The sequence below is a fragment of the Mus pahari genome, chromosome 5 (assembly GCF_900095145.1).
Source record: "Mus pahari chromosome 5, PAHARI_EIJ_v1.1, whole genome shotgun sequence".
Classification (NCBI taxonomy): domain Eukaryota; kingdom Metazoa; phylum Chordata; class Mammalia; order Rodentia; family Muridae; genus Mus; species Mus pahari.
Window position 1 is genome coordinate 96,151,774 of NC_034594.1, and position 17,745 is coordinate 96,169,518.

The 17,745-nt window shown below is 43.1% G+C and overlaps 1 protein-coding gene across 2 annotated transcripts in view; it reads right to left on the reverse strand.

Moving 5' to 3' along the window:
• Insig2 (insulin induced gene 2) overlaps positions 1-17,293 on the reverse strand; it is a 28,563-nt gene extending 11,270 nt beyond the window's left edge. The window contains exons 1-2 of one of the 2 annotated variants that reach the window (XM_029539077.1): positions 17,200-17,293; positions 4,180-4,555 (exon numbers count right to left, since the gene is read on the reverse strand). In XM_029539077.1, coding sequence (XP_029394937.1) covers positions 4,180-4,423 — 244 coding nt within the window. In that variant the 5' untranslated portion in view covers positions 4,424-4,555; positions 17,200-17,293. Of the gene's footprint in view, positions 1-4,179; positions 4,556-12,383; positions 12,489-17,199 lie in introns of those variants that run through there. The other variant, XM_021198490.2, reaches the window with a different exon arrangement.
• Positions 17,294-17,745: the final 452 nt, after the last annotated feature.

The following is a 17,745-nucleotide window of genomic DNA, read 5'->3' on the forward strand; positions in this document are numbered from 1 at the left end:
CACACACACACACACACACACACACACACGCACACACACGCACACACGTAGCAGGCATGGTGGTGTACACTTGAAACTCCCCTATACTATGAAGCAAAGACAAGCAGCTTCCTGGGGTTTGCTGGCCAGCCAGCCTATCCTACTTGGTGAGGTCCATGCCAGTGACTGTCTCAAAGACAAAATAATACCACCACCACCACCAAGGTAGATGGCATCTGAGATGTAGCAGTTGAACTAGTCCTCTGGCACGTGTGCGTGTACCAACACACAGACACACATGGGCATAGACATGTACACACTAATACAAGAGGATGTGTTACCATGGCAAAGTGACAGACACTACTGAATGCTGTTAAGTACTGACAGGATACTGAGGGGTTCTTACTCTGTTCCTGCACATGAGGAGAAATAAGGTGTTGGGCTGTCTAGAAAGTTTCCATACAAGTGATCCTACAGGCAGAAGCATGGAAACAATCTCTTAACAGAGGGAGGTACCTGAAGGGACTAAGGCACATCCAGAAACAAGTAGCATTACCACGAAACTATAAGGTTTGAGCATGAAGGGAAACTTGGGGTCCAGAAAGAGTCAGAGTATTACAAAATGTCACAGGAAGGCTTTCACCCTGAGCATGGTAACGAATCAGGAAAACCACGCCACCACATTCTGTGTCAGAGACAATCATTCTTATATCCCAGAGAGTTCAACAGAACACGGGGAAGTGGTGTCAGTCAAAATCAAGGTAGAAAAAAAAATCTCTAAGCCCAGGGGACTGGGGCCAAGACACCAATAGACCAGTGTAAACTCTGTAGGCTCATCTTGGACGGTGGGAACTGGGGAGGACAGAGGCCTCTCCAAGAAAGAGGTAAGAACTGTTTGACTAGCAGGATCCTTTAAATGACCTTCTTGGGCTTACCTATCTGTGTGATTTTTGAGGTAACTTCTCTACTTCTTTTACCCACAATATAGAAATTGTCTTTTGAAGCGTTTATTCTTTAGAGCTGGTAATGTTAAACCTCCAGTCCCAGCACCCAGGAAATGAAAGCAGGATAATCAGAAGTTCAAGGCTAGTCTCACCTACAGAGTAAGTTGGTGGCCATCATGGCATGCATTATTTTATTTCTTAATTATAACAAGACAATAAATAGGAGGATATAATTGATAAAGGCTCCTTGGGGACTCTCCAGAGCACAGAGCTGGTGAGCTCACAAGCCCCAGGGCTGAACCTACTACTATTCTTTTGCTAAGTGGACATCTTATCAAGCTAGCCTGTAAACCTTCATCACTATAGCCATAGACTAGTAGAGCTGTCACTTCTCATTGGAGAGGTTTCTTTGTGCAGTAGATGGCAGTTACACAAAAAGGAGAGAGTGTCTGTGGACTGCTCAGCCACAAATGGGGCATCTATTTCAGTCCCTCACTCCAAGGCTTAGGAACTATCAAAGAAGTCAGGATAGAAAGACGATGAGCACCAATGGTCAGGGAGGACCCTGATGAGACTACCTTTTGGGCATTACAGGGCTGTTGCACTAATGAACACACAGCAGCTGCAGCCACCTGCATATGAAGAAGCCTGTCAACGGTCCAGCACAGAGCAGGAAACAGTTTCCCTAGTTGAAGAGCTACTGACAGTTGAGAGAGAGAGAGAATCAGTTTTCTTTAAGCATGTGGCCCCAAGTAGGTCAGCCACTATTCAATGGATTGGTATATAGGAAACACAAATTGTACTTGAACTCTGTGAGATTAAAAAAGAGGGGTCAAGAGCAAGGATATGAAGCTGGGATGTGGGAGGGGATAAGGCAGGAGTAAGAAGTGAATATAATCAAAATGTACTAGATGTGATGGCTGTGGGAGCATAGGTCTTTAATCTCAGCATTCAGGAGGTGAAGGAAGGTGGATCTCTGAAGAGTTTTGGCCAGCCTGGTCTATATTGTTCCAGGCCAGAGTTACACAGTGGAACGCTATCTCAAAACAAACAAACAAACAAAAAACAAAATTCTCATACAGTTAATTTCATATGAAATTCTCAAACAGTTAATACAAATGTTGTATTTACTTGAAATATATACATATACAAATAACATGTGGACAAAACAGGTTATATATATATATATATATATATATATATATATATATATAGAGAGAGAGAGAGAGAGAGAGAGAGAGAGAGAGAGAGAGAGAGACTAAAAAATAGGGGTGATGAAACTGAGAGAGTAAGGCAAGGGTAGAGAAGGGGGAAACCAAACATTTACAGAAATCCCCCCAAAATATTCTCTTAGAAAAAGAAAAAAGGAGGAAGAGGAAGAGGAAGAGGAAGAGGAAGAGGAAGAGGAAGAGGAAGAGGAAGAGGAAGAGCAGAGCAGAGCAGAGCAGAGCAGAGCAGAGCAGAGCAGAGCAGAGCAGAGAAGAGAAGAGAAGAGAAGAGAAGAGAAGAGAAGAGAAGAGAAGAGAAGAGAAGAGAAGAGAAGAGAAGAGGAGAATAATCCAAAGAAATTTGTGAGACTTCCCCAGCAGTGCCTCAAGAAACCACTGGCTTCCTAGGACCACCCTATAGGGACAAGTGACTCCTGTTCCTTTACAGTAAAGTGATGAATCTGGAGACCCTGGTGTGGTTGGCTGATAGGTCTAAGAAACTTAAGTCACGGGGATGCAGACTAAGCTACATCTTGAGGAGGGAAAAGGAACTAGCAGCTACTGGGAATGTATTGTCTCCTGAGTTTAAAGGAAAACACAGGTAGATTTGCAGATAGAGCAAAGAATAAGCTACAAGTTCTATTGTCTATCTGGACCACTTCTTAGAGAATCATAACCCTGGGGAAACCAGGCAGTGATGACTTCCCTTCCTGACTGCAAGAATATCCATCTATCCATGTAGCAGGGTTATATCATTGTTCAGCAGGTTTCACAAAATTACTTGAAGATATCCCACAAGTCAACCTCAGCTTTGGACAGACATACCTGCAACCTCTAGCTCTAGGATGTAGGACAAAAGTACCCATGTTGTGTCATAAGACATTCATGTACACTAAGCATACACAGTCAGAATTACAATCATCTTCTCCCACATGGCTATGACTACCTTCTATTACTTGTTATATAAAGCACGTTGACCCACTGACCTTGGCATTAGATACAACTAAAGAGCTGTCCATTATAGAAGCTCAGCATCATTTGAACATCAGGACATGTTTCATTTAACCATTACTGAGAATGGTCAAGGTCACTAAAAAGACTATTAGGATTTTAAGCAAAGACAGTCTACCTCATTGATGTCTTCGAATATTTACTATTCTTCTGCTACATTTAAAAACCAGGCAGCGAGGATAAAAGCATACACAAAAAATCTAAAATTGCAACATCAAATTTTCAACTTGAATAAAATTATTCTACTTATTAAGTTTGTATCTGCTTCAAACACAAAATTATAGCCTTTATATAAAAATGTTAAACAGCAGTGAATATTATCAAAATAACTTAGAGATGTTAAATGCTTCACCTCTAAGAGAATTGGTTTTATGGCTCAATTGTAAAGGTTCAGGAATCAGGCACAGAGAGTACCTACTGGTTGACTCCAAGGACAACAGAGCAGGAAGAGATAAGCCTGGAGAACAGAAAGCAGAACCACTGTAGCCTGAAACTGGGATACAAAGGAATGAGGGCATAAAAGAGCTGGGTATGACAGAAATGCCACCGTTGGGGAGCAGGGCACACTATGTGACTGCATACACACGCCAAGAACAGCAAACTTCACTCCCAGAGGTCCACTGCACTCTATTTAATTTTATATCCTCAGTGAGGGGGGTAAAGTGCTTCCTACAAAAGCATGAAGACCTCACACCAGATCCTCAGCATCTATTATCAGTCACTATGGTGACACACGCCTGTGATCCCAGGGCTGGGAAGGTGAAGACGGACAGTCCCTGGAGCAATGGCCAGCTAGTCTACCCAGTCTACCCAGGTTTAGTGAGAGATTGTCTCAAAAAACAATTTAGAGAATAATTGAGGAAGATGCCCAACACTGACCTCTGGCCTCAACGTGCAGGCACACATATGTTCATGCACACCCACCCACATGTGCAACCACACACATGCACACACGCGTGCGCACATACACACACACACACACACACACACACACACCTTATTCACGTGTAAGCGACACAGAAATGCCTTGCACATACCTGAGGCTGTGCCACAGCATGGTGGTACCCACCAGGCAGATGAAAAGATGCTCGTGATCACATCTGGTGGAAAAAGTGTCACGTTTCTCTGAATCTGAAGCAAGTTCAACACTAATGCAAGGAACACTCCAATGAAGAAGAGTACCACCCCGCGGATCACCACGTTCACACTCTGGCTGGTGACAGAGGAAATGTATGGGCCACACTTTTTAGGCCGAGGTGACTCCGTCTCTCCTTCTGCCATGGTTTCATAAGTTCAGTAGGACTAAGCCCTAAAACAAAATGTGGCTTCCCAGTGGAACAGGTGAACTGTGAATTGAAGCAGACCAATGTTTCAATGGTACATCTTGTCTGAACGTGGGACCTACCAGAAATCCTACAAGAGATAAAAATAAAGAATCAGCATGGGTCTGATACAGGACTGCACAAGTTTTCAGTACTAGTTAAGCATAAACAGAATGAAACAATAAATGTATACACTAATTTATTTAAATTATTTACTCAATGCAGAAAATCATTTAAAAGAGTCTTTATATGCATGTTGTAAAAAAAATGTTACATATATATCTTCTAAGATACAACAAGTGACTTAAGAGACCTCATCTAGAGCTAAAGAGGTGGCTCAGCAGTAAGAGGTCATGCAGAGGACCTAGGTTCCCAGCTGCCACATGACAGCTCACACATGCCTGTAGCTCCAGTTCCAAGGGAAGTGATGCCATCTTCTGGGCTCTGTGGACACCAGGCATGCATGTGATACACATACAAATATAGAGGCAAAACAATCATAAATATAAAACACACACAAATAAATCTTTAAAAAGAGAGGGTTGTCAACAACAGGGTATGCGATAAAAGCTCAGTGAGTAAAGTGCTTACAGCACAAGTACGAGGACCTGGATCTGATCCAAGCCCTTACATAAAAAACCCAGGTGTGCTGACAAGCATCTGGGATGCTGGGGATGGAGAGGGAGAGAGACAGGAGGATCCTTCAGGCTCTCTGGCTGATCTAGCTGTCTCAAAACCACAGTGGAGGACTAAGGCGGATACCACTGTCTACCTCTGGCATGCACTATGCCAGTGTGCCAGTAAGGGAAACAGAAGAAAAGCAGCAAGAGAATGCAGCACAACCCAGTGATCACCTTTGAGGGGCAGCCTAGGGGTTTACTCACTCCTCTAATTAAGCTGACTGCTGGGCTCCAGCTAGGATCTCCCCAAGAGTCTGCAGTGTTGTCAGTTTAGGGCTCACTGCGGAGTTGTTGGAAGATGAGATTGGGAAGAGGTAGAAACTAACCCAGAGGTGAAGGTGGGGTTATGTGGAGGTTTGGTATATGCTTATAACAATGGTCAAGAATTTAAGGTCACCCTCAACTACACAGAAAGCTGGAGGCCAACCTGGGCTATAAAACATCTTTCAAAAGGGAGGAAACAGACACACACACACACCAACAGAATTTCTTAGACTAGCTGGGGGCACTATCCTGGGAGGGAAGAGACTGTGGGATCCCAGACCCTTTTTTTTCCCTATCTGGTAATGCAATCTGACCCTCTCAAGCACACTCATGCCATCCACTAAGGTCCTCACCAGAACACAGATGATGCTAACGAGTGACACCCTTGACTCTCCAGAGTGCTGAATAAAGTAAACTTGTTTTCTTTACAAAGTTAGCCTGCTTTCAGTATTTCCTTGCAGTAACACAAATTAATCAGCTAGTGCAGCAATCCTTAGTGTGTGTTAAAGATAAGTAACAAGCCTTTGCATGTAATAATCCAAGCACTTGACGTGGGCAAATCATTTAACCCTCAAAAGATCACTAAGAGGATGGTGTGGTGGTGCATATCTGTAATCCCAGCACTTTGTAGGTCTAAGCAGGAAGGTGCTGAATTCAAGACCAGCCTGGGCTGTACAATGATACTGTCACAAAAACTAAAATAATGGCTGTGCCGTGGTGGTGCACGCCTTTAATCCCAGCACTCAGGAGGCAGAGGCAGGCAGATTTCTGAGTTCGAGGCCAGCCTGGTTTACAAAGTGAGTTCCAGGACAGCCAGGGCTATACAGAGAAACACTGTCTCGAAAAACAAAAACAAACAAACAAACAAACAAAAAACCTAAAATAACATCACTAATAACAGCAACGACCCTGAGAGCTAAGTGTATTACAAGTGAAGCAAGCAAAGGGCACGTCTATGCACCTAGCAAGAAGCATGGCTCGAATCAAGTCCCTTGCTCTCATCATGATGGTAAGCTTCTCAAAATGCCAGGTCCTTGTTCCCAATGCATACTAGCAGGTTTGAAATGTGAAAACATCAAGTAGGCATCTCTTCTGTCATTTAGTTTTGTCTTCTCAACTACACTACATCTACACAACTGCTTCCCAACATCCTGGGCATTTCTGTAAGTCAGTAACTAAGGGACATGGCGTGTGAATCCTCAAACATTTTACTTGAATGAAGTTCATTTTATATGTATATGCAAGTGGGCCAGCTTGCCACAGTGCATATGTGGTGGTCAGAGGACAACTAATGGAAGTCAGTTCTCGCCTTTCACCATTGTGGGTCCTGGGGGCTCAAATGTGGGTTGTCATACTTAGCTTTACCTGCTGAGCCATCTCACACAGACAGAACCTCTAATAGCTAGCTTGTAATTATCTGTAGAGCTGCTTTATGGGATATAAACTTTTTATGTTTGTCTTATTCACCATTAGATCTCCATTGTATCTCTCCATGAAGCAAGCTTCCTGCTTAGCCCACAGGAGTAGTTGTTCCACATAGCTTAAGCCAGGTTCACTCTTCTAGGATCAAACTCTCTGGCTCAGCAGACCTTAGAAAGGCAAATCTGGAACTTAATCATTTAATCATGCCCTTTAAGTGTGTACTTTTCAAACTACCTTAAATGCAAATTTTAGAACAAAACTCGATGTCTAAATTTCAGAACAGTGCTTATATATGGTCCATAGCCATATGGGCCCAGCAAGACAGCTCAGTAGATAAAGGGGCTTGCCTCCAAGGCTGATGACTTGAGTTAGATTCCCAGGACCCATACAGTAGATGCAAAGAATCAGCTCCTGCATATTGTCCTCTGGGCTCTACAGACATATTATGGCATGTGCATGCCTACATGTGCAAGTACACACATAGACACACAGATACACAGAATAAATAGATGTAGTAAGAAACTTTTAAAGAAATAGCTATTATGAAATATGAAAACCCATAATTTTCAATACCACTTAATGAACGCTTAAACAACAGGTTTTTCTTTTTTAAGATAGGGTTTCACAAGCTGGTCAAGGTTGGTCTTAAACTTCAGATCCTCCCACCTCCACCACCCGTTCTAAGTGTACTCCCTACTCCTAGAGCTGAGATTATATGTGCTACCAAATCAGGTTTGTGTAGTGCTGAGAACCAAACCCAGGGTTCGATTTTTACTCACTGACCCATCTCCCAGCCCTGTGGAATAAAAATATAAATATACTGCATCAGTGTGAAAAAATGCTTTAAAGTATAAAATAGCAACAAGCAAACAAAATACCTTAAATGGCTCCCTTACATACTGCATGAGACCAACAGCAAACCCTGCTTCCTTGACTCTACATGGGCACAGCCACCCTACCCCTCCACAGAGCATGAGTAAGAGTCGAGAAACCACTTGCTCTGTATGTGAATTTTTCCAAAGCATAATTAACAGCAACATATACCTTTAGTTCAATAGTATTTTTGGAAAGATAAATAACTTGAATTAGCTGGTCTTACCTACCTCCTGAGATAACTGATCAGAATCTGTCAGAGAAGCCTTGGCACTCAGGTCAGAGGACCCCTTGCTGGTGGAAAATGCTCTGAGCATGACATATTATTTAGCATCCCTGGATCCTGCCCACTAAATGCAGGCCTCCCCCACTTGTGATGCCCAAAATTGTAGCCACAGTATTTCAAAATGCCCTGGGGGAGGTTCTGTCCTCCAATGGAGCTGCTGACTGCTAGAGACTTCTCTTCTCACTCTGCTGGTCTACTGTAGACATTTTGGGCTGTTTATTTGTGTTTTCTCCCACTGCTGTTTATTCGACCTTTCCTGGCAGCCCTTCTTCAGTTTCCCACTTCACCCCCACAAGTTTCCTTTAAAAATAACAAGCATTTGTTTCATGTTTATTTGAAGCAGAACCAAAAGACTAAGTGTGGTTATATCATAGCACAATGATATATAATTACCAGGGACAAAAATAAAGGCTACAAAACTTCACATCAATGTCCTAAAATTTTAGGACGGGAAGGGAGCCAGGAGACCATCTATTCCAGGCTGTATCTGAGCTTCATGAAAAGGAAAAACAAAAATGTGTATGTGTGCATTTTTTTCAGAGTTCACACACGCACTCAAAAATCTCCAGTATCCAAAGTCAACAATGAGCCATCATATCAGATGAGGTGAGGTGACTCAAACCTACCTAGTAGAAGCACCCCAAATTCTATGTCAGATTGGGCTACACAGAAAATTTCAAACCAGCCTGGGCTACTGCGACCCTGTCAGAAAACAAAGCAAAGAGGAGGAGGAGGAGAATGTGGAGGAGAAGCAGAAGGAGGAGGAGGAGGAGGAGGAGGAGGAGGAGGAGAGAGGAGGAGGAGGAGGAGGAGGAGGAGGAGGAAGGGATGGAGGGAGGGAGGGAGGAAGGGGAAAGGGAGGGAGAGAGAGAAGGAGGGAAGGACGACAGAAGAAGGAAGAGAGGGAGAGAAAGATGGACGGAGGGATGGACCGATGCAGGCTGGCCCAATCAACCTAACAGTTCTCTCTAGCGTCACACACAGTCTGCAGATGAAGTAACAAGATCAGGAAAGGACTACTACAGTGGAACAGAGATATAACTCCAGCACGTGGGAGGTGGAGACAGGAAGAGCTGGAATTCAAGGCTGTCTTTAGCTACACAGTAAGTTGAAAGCTAGCCAAGGACACATGAGACACTGACTCAAAACAAAACAGAAAACTAGATCTGGGCTGGGAGAAGTAATTTCTGGATCCTCTTAACACAATTACAAGTAAACATGTACAATAATCTGGTTGGTCAAACACATAGGAAGTTCCAGGGAAGTATTCATTACCTCCTAGACAACAGTGAAGTTTCTTTTCAAAGAAAATCATGTTTTATGGGCTGGGAAGATGGCTCAGAGGGTAAAGGAGCTTGTGATACAAGCCTGACAGCCTGAGTCGAGTCCCAGAATTCCAAGGTGGAAAGATTTAACTTCTCAAAGTGGTCCTCTTGTTTCCACATGTGTGCTGTCTCATGCAAGCCCCCTGCCACTCCCCCCATTAAAATTTTTAATTAAAAATTAAAAAATTAAAAAGCATTAGCTAGGAGTGTGGGGTATCTTAGAGACTCTGGAAACAAATATAACATAATTTATTTTAAAGATTCTTTAGCTATTAACAGTTTTTTGAAACAAATATACCTATATTTTAAGTATTATTCTTATATCAAAATGAAATTAGGTTCTACAAAATTTTTAATCTTATTGAAAAACTTAGATCATAAAAAGTATAAATATATATATATATATATATATATATATATATATATATATATATATCATAATACCTCAATGACTCCTAACAAGTAAATGGTAATAAATAGGCAAGTGTCTTTAATTCCCATTGTACAAAATCAGATAGGCTCATATACCCTTTTCTTTTCCTGTTTGAAACAGGATTTCACTTATGTAGTCAAGGCTGGCCTCAAATCTCTTGATTTTCCTTCCTTTTTCTCCAGAGTGTGGGGATTACAGACTTGAGCCACCAAACCTGGCTTAACTTTCCAAGATGGCCAATCAACCTAACAGGCAGCCATGTCTGGGCCAACCACTTTGTCTCCATAAACAGAGTTCCTTCCACCCCTCTGCACAAACACCACACAAACAGGTATGGCACAGGAAACTATTTTTAAGGTCCTCATGAACTACTAACTCCAAAACAATGCTTTCTACAATTTAAGAGAAAACTTTACAAGAGGACACTGCAGTAAGTATTCTACCTTGAGCCCTGATCTACAGTTTCCATAAAGTGCATGAATGTACACAGAAAAACAGTTTGCATAGTTTAGCTACTAGATCAGTGAGAAATTATCAAAGCTGAAAAAATACTACCCCATGTGACTTAATGATAATGGATTCATATCATTACTTTTAGATAGAAGAGAGGCCTAAGTAATTCTAGAGTACAAGTAAATCAAAGTTTATGTTCACCATCAAAATAATGCTTTCAGGTAATAAGCATTTGAGAAAAGTATAGAAATGAAATATAGTAACTTGAGAACTAATTGGAATTTAGGCTTTTTTTTTTTTTTAATTTTTTTGGTCTAGGTCTTTGACCTCAAACTCAATATATAGCCAAGGATGACTGTGAACTTACGATCTTATGATTTTCCTGCCTCTACTTCCCAAGCACTAGGATATCCATCATGCACTATCACACCTGGTTTAAATCTAGTTAACTTAAGAACCATTTAGTTGCAAGCAAACAGGATTATTCATTTTTCAATGACTAGTGTCACATTGGTAAGTTTGCATTCTCAGATGAATCTCTCTTCAGAGACTGGGTCAGATACATCCCCAAATAAAAATGTTAATTTACTACCACCACCACCCCTTTTTTCCAACACATGCTGTGCTCATTAGAATGGCGTACACAAAACAGAATACGGATCAGCACGACAAAACCACAATTCAAGGACATGCTTTAACCCTCCTTAAATACAAGCACACAGATATGACTCTCAAAAGGTGCATTAGAACTCTAGGAAGAAAAAGTGCATTTCCTCAGTACACTAAAGCTCTTCTCTCCCCACATTAAAACCCAAACACAGAAAAGATTAAGTAAGCAACAGTCACACAGCGCACTGCTTTAAACAGAAAGCACAGAAAGCTTAGTCCTTAAAAAAATGTTACTCTACTGTTGAGTGATAATTTTCTACAAACAATAAAAACACTGTTTTTTTCCTGAACTGAACTTTATCTTTTCCTTTTCAGTATCTCTATCTAAAACACAATCATCAGTTTTAAAAGCATCAAATTTTCCCAAATACAAACACTCATAGATTGGTCATTTCATAAGAGATGCGAGCTGAATACTATGAAAACAAATAATATCACCGGTTACAAATCCAGAAAAAAAGGATGGAGGAAGAAAACATCAGTCATTGTTCCCCCCCCCCCGCAGGTCATTAATTAACAGGGGACACCCCTTTATTCATTTTCATTCAGTGGTTCACTATCTGGGCCAAACCCCAAAGCTAGGGGGAGGGGGGGCAGAGAGGGAGCCCCGCATGGAAGCTTGGTTTTTTGTCTTGTTTTGTTTTGTTTTAACCCAGAACTGGAGGCTGTCTTTCATTGCTGTGGTCACTGAAACCAGGCAACATCAGTGTCCCAACTGTCAACTCCATTTCCTCTTTCTCCAAGAATTCCCTCATCAATCCTACAAAACAGTAAACACTTCAGGGTATCTATTTCACCCAACGACAGAGTTAACACCACCCGTGAACAACTTTTCACTTAAGTTTTAACTCCTTTCGTACTCCTAACGCCATCCTCAGCAAAGCACTGTTTTCCTTTATCAGACGGCTCATCCCCACAGAACGACGCTAAAGCCCCACTTACTATCACCAACCGACTTCTAGGCCCTGGCAACAGCTCCTTGGCAGCACCCACTGATAAATATACCTAAAAGGTATTCACTTCCGATCCTCAATCCCTACTCTTCAACTCAGGAGTTCTCTTATTTCGGTAGGTTCTAAACTTACTACGGTTATGTACCTACTTTCCAGCCATCTCCCACACAAGCCTGAGTCTTCGTCCCAGACTATAAGGCACCCGAGTCCGGGCAGGTGTACACTAGACAGCTGGCCCATCTCTGTCCCCAAACAGACCTCCAGGGTCGCCCTTTCCGCCGTCCTCCAGCCTTCTTCCACTCTGACAGTCTTGCACTGTCCAGGGACCTCGGCACCCCCCAAAGCCTGTCCCTCCATGAGCCCGCTGTTTTTTTCCTAGATCTCGCTGACCTCTCTCCAGGTAAGCCGGGGACCCCTCGCCCCAGCAGGCCCCACCTGCGGGTCCTGGATCCCCCAACACCAGATAGAAGGAATAGCCAGCCTGCAACGTTAACGCATAAACAGCTCCTCTTCCCGAAAGCCACCGCCGTCCGCGAGCCGTCCCGCTCCAAATAAGCTCACCTGAGCTCTGCCGGGAGACCCCCAGTTCACCCCCGCCTCCGCCATCTTCAGGGACCGGCCCCCGACCTACTCCCCTCCCATAGCTCCGCCTGAGCCGCACTGCGCCTGCGCGGCCCGGGCGCTTCACGCCGACCGTAGGGGCAGAGGAGCTTCCGGTTGCCTCCGCGCGCACTGCCTCCGCTCGACTGAGACGGGGCAAAAGGACTTCCGGTGTGCGGGAAACTCCGGGCTGGAAGGAGGCGGGGACCTTGTCGGGGATGAGAGGCTGCGGAATCAGCTGTTGGTGGTGGCCTCGGGAGTCCGGGGTTCTGACGGGCGCCTGGGCTCTGTGGGCGGAGTGAGGGAAATCGTGCGCGCACGCACGCACGCGCGCGCAGCCCGAGACTCCACCCTCTGCGTGGGCCCCGGTTGCCAGCCCGGTGACAGGCTCTACGGTTGTCGCCTGCGACTTCTTCCCGCCTTGGAGTGTGTGCCTCAGTATCCTTTCTGAGTACGGATTAAAGGCAGCTCTTTGCATCAGCCGGGCTCTCCAGAGGCTTGCGTCAAAGAACAAACAACACAAAACCTTATCACCTCTCAACTGTCAAAATCTGCTTTGACTTAAAGCGCTTCCTTCTTGGGACAGGGCCACACTGTGTCGCCTTAGCCTTTCTGAAGCTACCCAGGTAGACCAGGTCGACCAGGCAGACCTCACCGAGAGCTACTTGCCTCTGCTTCCTCAGTGCTAGGATCAGAAGTGTGCGCCACCACGCCCAGCTGAGACCTTCCTTTTAGAACTGGAGCCAATAATTAGAGAGTGGGTATTGTGCACTTTGGAGATGGTGCAGATGAGCTGTTGTTTTGGATGGAAAATGGTGCAGAGACGTTTTGTTTTCTTTATTCCTTGAAGATTTTAAGGACTTGGAAGTTCGAGTACGGAAGTGGAGGGTAAATCCGGGAGATGTGTCAGGGAAGTAGGAAGTAAATATGAAAATACATTGTGTGAAGTCCTTAAGAACTCAACGTTTTTTAAAGAAAAATTTCATACATGTATACAATATGTTTTGATCATTTTCCCTGCCCACCACTACATTCCTCTACAGAGTGTTTTTAAAGGCTAATACCAAAGTCTGTCTTGATTACCTCCTCTAGGCTGTTCAATATATCATCTTTTGGGGAGCTTAGCTAAAAATATATTATGGCTGTGGTCTGATTGCATTGGTCTTAAGGAGAGTTTTGTAGGAACTATGGGCCTAAAGTAACTGCTATAATTTAGCAAGAGAATATCATTTGGTTAAATGCCTTTGATTTCTTTTACTTTGAACTAACAATCAGATGCATCTTTAACAATTTCTGACCATTTTATCAACACATTTATTTCTTAAAAATAAGAGAAACTAAACTTGGACCAGAAGACTCAGCATGTACTAATATGACTTTTCATGTATTTCTAATGGTTTTTGTCTATGTCTTAAATTTAATTCCTGCAGGTTTTTATGCATAGTAATTGAAAGCCTAGGCTAATTATGCTGCACAAATGAAGAGTTTTAGAAGGAAAAATAAAAATACACACGGATGGTTAATTGTCTCTGTCAACTTGGCAGGATTGAGAATCGCTATGGGAATACCTCTGGGTGTATGTCTGAGAGATGTTTCTAGAAACATTTCAGGAAAGAAGGGAGGAAGAAGCATGTGGATGTGAGCAGCCCCATTGGGGTTGTGAGCTGAATTAAAAAAGAAAGCTCACAGAGCATCAACACGCCTCTCAGTTTCCTGTTTCTTTCCTGTCTATTCTGTCAGTGTGACCTCACACTCGCTGCCATGCCTTACCTACTGTGATGGCCTGTGTCCTTCCTTACTGGGAGCCAAAATAAACCCATCCTCCCTCAAATCCTTTTGCCAAGCATTTGTTTTTCACAGCAACACTAAAATCCAAACTGATGTCAGGGTATGACCTAAGAGGGCGCTGAGATCATATTTATTTTGGCTTACTTTGAAGTTGGTTCTGTGCCATTGGAATGCTAGTGAAGACTTTTTGAAAGCTCAGTTGTGTCTCAGCACTGACTCCATATGTGAAGTCAGGTTCCTTTTTTTCTGGGTTTTTCTTTTTATAGATATGAAGTAAAATAGTGAACCTGCTAATTTTTAAAGTCCTTTTAACCACTAGAAATATCAGTGATTTGATAGTTCTGCTGCTGCCCCGCCCCAATAATAGTTATTGTTTGTTCTTTCAGTGAAAAAGACCATTGGGCAAATTAGAAAGCATAAACACTGTAGCTAAATATAATCAAACATCCACAGAAGTCATTGGACTGCTTTTACTTCTCTAAAAGCTTCACTTACTTCATTTACTTCCATAAAGCAAGAAAAACAAAAAGAACTTTTGCTTCTTTGAGATTATAGGATGAATCATTTACAAGTTCACTTATCTCTTCTACAACTTCAACCTGAGCAGTTAGCAGGCACTGTCAGACTTAATGGTAATTATTGTTACGTGGGCTGCTAACTTCAGTTAAGGTTCTGAGAACCTGGCACTTGGAAATCTTACCCAAATTAAAAGCATCCAGACAGTAAAACCAAAGAACATGACAGGTTTTTCTATACAATAACTGGAACCCCAAGTTCTCAAAACTATCTTATCTTTCTTTTATGGTAGTGTTTGTTTGTTTGTGGTCATATTTGAGTCAAGATCTCACTATGTAGCAGGGGCTGACCTGAAACTCACTATGCAGACCAGGTTGGCCTTAAACCTGTAGAGATCCTTCAGCCTCTGCCTCCTACGTGCTGGGGTTATGGGGGTCATGTGTCTGTATCACCAAAGCTGAAGGTTTTAATGTGAAATACTGCTTTTGTTTGGTCATAGCCTCTCTAACGCCAGACTTATGGAAATCTGCCCTAGTATGGGGATATCAACCACTGTTGTAGAACCTTTACGATGTAGGCGGGACCTAATAAACAGCAATTATGCAATCTGGGCTTCACGCTCATGAACGGGGTGATTAAAGGCTGGTGTGGGTGAATTCATTATCAGAGAGCAGGGTGTTATAAGAAAAGCAAGCCTCTTGCCTCTTGGCAAGCTCCTGCCCTCTTACACGTGTCTCCTCTGTACTATCTACCATGTTGCCTCGTAGGTAAAAGCCCTCCGCAGGTTCAACCAGCCTGGCCAAGTGTCTTATTAGACTTAGACTTTTCAAAACTGTGAGCTAAGTAAAAATCTCCATAAAAGGGACCCAGTCCCAGATAGTTTATTATAGCAAGCATAACAAAACAGACTAACACATATACATATACTTAGGGCCTAAAAAGAAATTTTGCCTCTTTAAGATTATAGGATGAGTCACTTAGTTTGTTCATCCCTTCTACAACTGTAACCTGAGCAGCTACTAGACATCAAGCACTGGGCCTTAAGAAGAAAGTAAATGGACAAATTCTCTTTTGCTGCTTACCGTCTAGTGAGAGAACTACAATAAATGGTTAAATTGATATGCAATAGCAATGTTAATTATTTCTCTCATCGCTGTGTTTAAATACCTGACAAGAAATGACTTGAGGGGAAAGGAGTTTATTTTAGATCATGTCATAAGAAAGACTGCAGTCTGTCATGGTGAGGAAGTCAAGGGGACAGGCGCAGGAGTCTGCTGATTGTATTGGAGAATGGACAGGAAATGTGACTTAGCTACAAAGCCTCCAGGCTCAGTCCAGTGACCAACTTTCTGCAGCAGGGCTCCACTACCTAAATACCACCAGCAGCTGGAAACAGAGCCCAAACACCTGAGCCTGGGGGAGATACTGCATATTCAAACTCAAGTGTTAACAAGATGTACCTCGAATGAACAGAGATACTTGGAGACTAAATGTGATTTCAAGTCAGGGTTGAAAACTGCGAAGGATCTACGGAGGGCAGGCTGAAGAATACCTATGAAGATAGAATAGCTGGAAAGTCAGTGTGTTCCCAGAGTTGGCAGAAAGGCTGAGTCTCGAGGATGAGTGGAGGGAAGAGGGGAGGAAGATAATAAAGAAAAGGCTACAACTGAAGGCTACATATTAGCATCATGATTGGCCTTGTATTGTGTGTCAGGTACTGTGGTGTGTATTGGGGGTGGGAGGCACCAATGTGTACACAGGCACATGCTTAGTGCATGTATGTATGTGAATGTGTGTGCCAAGGAATGATACTTGGTGTCTTTCTCACTTCCACCTCACCTTATTTTTTTGAGATGAGGTCTCTCACTCAATCTGAAGCTCGTGAACTTGGCTCTCTTGGCTGGCCAGCAAACCTCAGGGATCCTTCTGTTTCTGCCTCCTCAGCACTGGGATTACAGGTCCATGCTACCATTCCCAGGTTTTATATGGTTGATTCATTCACTCTTCCGTTGCAAGCACTGTACTACTGAACCGTCTCCAAAGCCCTTGAATTCGCTCTTATGTCATGCATCCTAATCCCTTTGAATTTGACACCTGAATTCAAAGAGTTCTCAGCCCTGACTGTAGATTAGGACCACCTGTGAATTTATTAAAGTAATATGTGTCCTATGTTTGACACCTTTCTAGGACCCAAGCTATACCCTACACATTCCAGTTTAATTGCGCTGAAGGACAGACCTGGGCCCATTCAATAAAGTTCTTGTATAATCCTAATGCACTCTTAAAGAAACCCTAATGCAGACAGTCTAGCATCATTTGGCAATAAAATAGAAGAGGAAGAAGAAACTCAACACACATCTGTTCAATTCCAATGCCTGTGTTCTTAGCCACTGTACAGCCCTGTCGACAGTTGCATACAGTGAGCAGTTAAAAACTCACTGAGACAGAGGAATAAACGAGACAGAGCACTTACCTTCAGTACATTCATCGAGGGAAGCAGAGATGTCAGGAAAGCAAGCCAGTCCAGCTCACATAAACACACACAGCAAACAGAGAACTCCCGTTGAGATAAGACATGCCCCATTTTAATATAGATTGGTGTGGAAGGTGACCAATGGCAGGGGATGTAGGAAGGCAGGATTGCAGGTGTCAGCTGGGACATGGTGCAAGCATTTACTGAGGCAATGGCAGAGGTCACAGAATTGGCAGAGCTAACTGTCCCCTGATGTGAAAGTGATGAAAAGTACTGAGTGCAAGTGGCTTTCAAGTTCTGAGCCAGAGAAGTGCAGTGGAAGAACACTGCTGATTTAGCTAAAGGGTTGAGAGTTGAGTTGGAGTCGAATAACTTCAAAGGACTTAGAATGTTCAGATAGAGATGTCCCCCAGAGCAGTGGAGATGCAAATCTATAACTCAGGTGAGCAAATTCATTCATAAAATAGGAACCTAAGATGGTTCCATTGGTACAGCATTTGACTTACAGGCATGAGGACCCAAGTTCTGTCCTCAGAAGCCATGTAA